At 39.0% G+C, this 4,008-nt stretch overlaps 1 protein-coding gene across 1 annotated transcript in view; it reads left to right on the top strand.

The window, feature by feature from the left end:
* Positions 1 to 3,502, top strand: part of SARC_06297 (hypothetical protein) — a 6,359-nt gene extending 2,857 nt beyond the window's left edge. Inside the window, exons 2-8 of the mRNA XM_014299799.1 lie at positions 230 to 384; positions 873 to 1,028; positions 1,265 to 1,388; positions 1,876 to 2,021; positions 2,429 to 2,603; positions 2,775 to 2,906; positions 3,335 to 3,502. Coding sequence (XP_014155274.1) covers positions 230 to 384; positions 873 to 1,028; positions 1,265 to 1,388; positions 1,876 to 2,021; positions 2,429 to 2,603; positions 2,775 to 2,906; positions 3,335 to 3,403 — 957 coding nt within the window. The 3' untranslated portion in view covers positions 3,404 to 3,502. The remainder of the gene's footprint in view (positions 1 to 229; positions 385 to 872; positions 1,029 to 1,264; positions 1,389 to 1,875; positions 2,022 to 2,428; positions 2,604 to 2,774; positions 2,907 to 3,334) is intronic.
* The last annotated feature ends 506 nt before the right edge of the window (positions 3,503 to 4,008 follow it).

Below are 4,008 nucleotides of genomic sequence, written 5' to 3'. Positions count from 1 at the left end.
CTATATATATATATATATATATATATATATATATATATATATATATATATATATATATATATATATATATATATATATATATATATATATATATATATATATATATATATATGTATATAGTTAGTTAGATAGTTAGATATATAGATATATATATATGTAAAAAAATTGCGCGTGTATGATTTGTAAATCTCATATATGTATTAACTTTTTTTTCTATCCGACTTTACAGTACGGTCACTTAACGCCTGAACACTTATTACAAGGTCTGGCTATGGAATCGGGACCGCCTACTGTGGCAGCTGAGTCGATAATTTCAGCTATTGTGGACAAATTAAATAACAACCCCTTTCCGGACCACTCTATTAACACTTTATTAGCCGACTTGTAAGTTGATACCGCTGTCAGAATATGCATGTGCTGGACAGTGTAGATATAAGTCCATGTTGCACAAAAGTGTACATTGCCAACCAAATGTGCTCTTAAAATGTTGTGTAAGCGAAAGGCCCATATAGTGTTCAGTTCGTGTCGTGACTTTGATTACATGCTGATTTTGATGCTTGGTATCAAGAGTGTGCCTGATAGGCGTCGTTATCATTTGTTCGTGGTATTGAGCGTGTTGCTTTTAATGTCGATGCCATTTTGCGTGGCAAGTGACTTTTGTTCGTTTTGTCTGGTATACTTCTTACCGATTTAAGATTGAAATACAAGTGGTGATGAAGTGAGGCATTAAACGTACTGCTGTTTATGACGATGCTTTTTTGTGCAGGATAGTAATAGACTTTTATTCTTTTCGACTGGTGCTAAAGAAAGATTTAATACAAGTGATTATGATTTCTACAAAACACCCACTCATATGTGTATCTCCTACACAGCCCTATGAAGAATGAAGATATCACTGATCCGTCAAAGCGTGTCCAAGCCATTTCCGAGGCATTTAGTAAGATTGAGGAGGATAGTGGCCTCTGCTTAAAAGCTCGTTCTATACTTCCCACTCCGCCGTTGCTGCCGTCATCAGAAAGTGAAATGAGGTTGGTGCGACTTTCTGCTTTTATTCTTGAGTTAATGCACTGCACTTTATTTGAGGAGCGGTACTGTTAATTTTGCGTTCTGTGGAGTACACTTGAAATGTCATTCCATTATTACTCGTTCGGAAATTCGTGGGGCAGCTCCGTTTGCAAAATGAAGCTACAAGACTCCATTCGTTTTGTGAACTAAACTGGTTTCAATCCAACTCTGTTTCCATTCCTTCTTGTATCGATAATAGATGGATGAATCCATCAGGTATACAATACGCTTTTAAATGGGATTCGACGATGTGTATAGACAACTCCCCCGATACTCTTCTGATTATAGCATTTAACGAAGCGCTTAGCCCAACGCAGCAGTCGGTACGCGTGAAGAACTATATTGCGATCTGCATCGGGTGTACAATGTATCAATATACTCAGCATGTATGAGTCACTTTTACTAACAGTGGATGTTTCATTTGATGCGTGTATGAATATTCACTCATGATGATAGTGGGACATACAATCCTGTTGATTAGCTATGCATTCTGCGATTATATGTCCGACTTCGGACCTGTTTAATAGGCATTTTGTTGACTATATTAATGATGAAGTGCTAAATTTTGGTCGTATGCCTTATTAGCTTGATCACAATATCACAAGTTTTGAAATCATGTGCAAACGCGTATTGTAGTATGGGATCATTACGTAACATATAAGAACGTGGTGCTGCTGGCGAACAGCAGCTGGCCTATGTCATTGAAGCACATCCAAGTTTAATACGCGTTATCGCAAATCTATTCCCCAAGGGCAATGGGCACAAATGTATCAATATAAATATGTATTTATCATAATATTCACTTTTCAGACCTTAAGGGATGCGTTCGAGACTGACACCAATCTAGTATTCAGCAATGAAATATCGCCTCAGAAATTGCCAGAGTTGGTGGAAAATAACCCTTTGATCGCCGTAGATGTTCTTCTAAAACTCAGTTCGTCACCAATTATATCGGAGTAGGTCTCATGTGTAGTTTAGTTCATTCAGAGTTCGTCTCAAACTTGATAAGATTTTGAAAATTGTGTTGTTCCTGGTTGCCTTTCTCGCTGCACCTAGCACGTGCTACCTACGTGTTTTAAGTCTTCTCTTGCATTATCCCAGATGTCTTACAGTACTTGACTTCTCTGATACAGATTTCGTGATTATTTAGCCGTACAAGCTGGTTGTTGCCACGTTCTGATTTGAGATGGTGATTTTAAGTTCGAGAGTGCATTTTACTTTTAAGTGGACTCTTCCGCTACGTTGGTTCGCGAAGTATCACTGCGTCATCTAGAAAAAAATCTGTATTATCTTTTCAACGCCTAAATTCTGAGCGCACAATTATAATTTTACGCTCATACAAAGCTTGCTTTTCTGCTGACAGATATCTCGGTGTGTTAGTGAACATGGATATGTCACTGCACTCAATGGAAGTCGTGAACCGCCTGACTACAGCAGTTGATCTGCCAACAGAGTTCATTCATTTATATATTAGTAATTGCATACATCAATGTGAGAATACGGAGGAAGGATTCACGCAACTACGATTGGTCAGGCTGGTATGTGTAGCATATTCAAGTGCTTATGCCTGCTGTTGCTTTACCGTGAGCATTGTGTCTAACTCGAAAATTGTATGCGTATCGCTCATATGCCAACTTTGCGTGGCATCTATCAAAAATTATTTTCAGATTCGAGACCTCATCTAAGATTACACTTTTTGGCCATCACAGGCCAGTGTCTTTTTGCAAGCTTTGCTCCGGAACAAAATAATCAACGTACGGGATATCTACGTTGAGGTGCAAGCTTTTTGTGTAGAATTCAGCACAGTCAGAGAGGCCGCCGGGCTTTTCCGTCTATTAACGGTAATAGCGATACGCTTTCGTGCGCTTTTTCACCGTTTGCATTACAATATCATTTGAAACTTTTATACCATCTTTTTTTTTCCTTCCTTTTAATTTTCAGCACCATGTATTTCACTTGTTCCTGTTGCTTCTTTTCTTTTCTTTCGTAGTTATATTGTCAATGTAAGTGCGTTGCTTGACCAGTATTATGTTCTTTTGGGGGTGGGATTCGCCATGGCATGTGATTGTGCCGAGCAAGATATTGCTGAGATCAAATATTTCAGCTTTTTTGAGATTTCGCTTTCCACTTAAGAGTCGTTTTATTATAGCCAGGCGTTTATATCGCCTTGTACGTTCCTTTGATATCTGCAAGCGAAACGTTGAGAATATTGTTGTATCATTTCTTCAGTCGCTTAAAACTATATTCGAAACTCATTTTATCCCGGCAGTCGCTGAACAAATCGGAAAATTCAGGAGAGCATGACAATGGATCCTATCTCGACGACGATGGCTACTAGTACTATTGCTGTAACGAAGCACACCATTGAAAAATAAAATTTTGTGTTTACGCGTAGTATATCGTTTGCATCGAGTTGCATACTCGGTTTTTATCCAAGCATCTAAGCATAGTCTCTACGTGGTATTGAAGCTAATAGGCCTCTCAATTCATCATTGATTTTGATTGTATCCGAGAAAAATACATCAGTATTGTCGAATTTCAGGGTCGATTAGTTTACGCAGACTATCAACTTAGCCTCGAGTATGCGCCACCGATTTTCGAATACAACTTCTTCCTACTTGGTTATAGAATGACCTGCCTGTTCAACCCAAAGATGAGAGGAAAGTGTTTGCTCAACAGCATTAGTAGTTATTTCCTGGCGCATCGAATTAGCCTATTACGGTTGAAGAGCGGTAGTGCAGCGACTGGTTCTGGGTTTTTGGATGAAAACCGGTCTTCGTGCGCGCGGTTGGATTCTTCTGCATCGTCTATCATGACAGGTGGATCGGGGTAGAATCGGCGGATATTCTGGCAGACACGTGCTCCGTGGTGCCTAGCAGTCGTAGCTGAATGCTCATTGGTTGGTAATTTCGTGGTCAAACAACGGTACATTACATAATCAAC

The sequence above is a fragment of the Sphaeroforma arctica genome (genome assembly GCF_001186125.1).
Source record: "Sphaeroforma arctica JP610 unplaced genomic scaffold supercont1.443, whole genome shotgun sequence".
NCBI lineage: Eukaryota > Ichthyosporea > Ichthyophonida > Sphaeroforma > Sphaeroforma arctica.
Note: the sequence above shows the minus strand (reverse complement) of the source record. Positions and strands in the feature narration are given on the sequence as shown.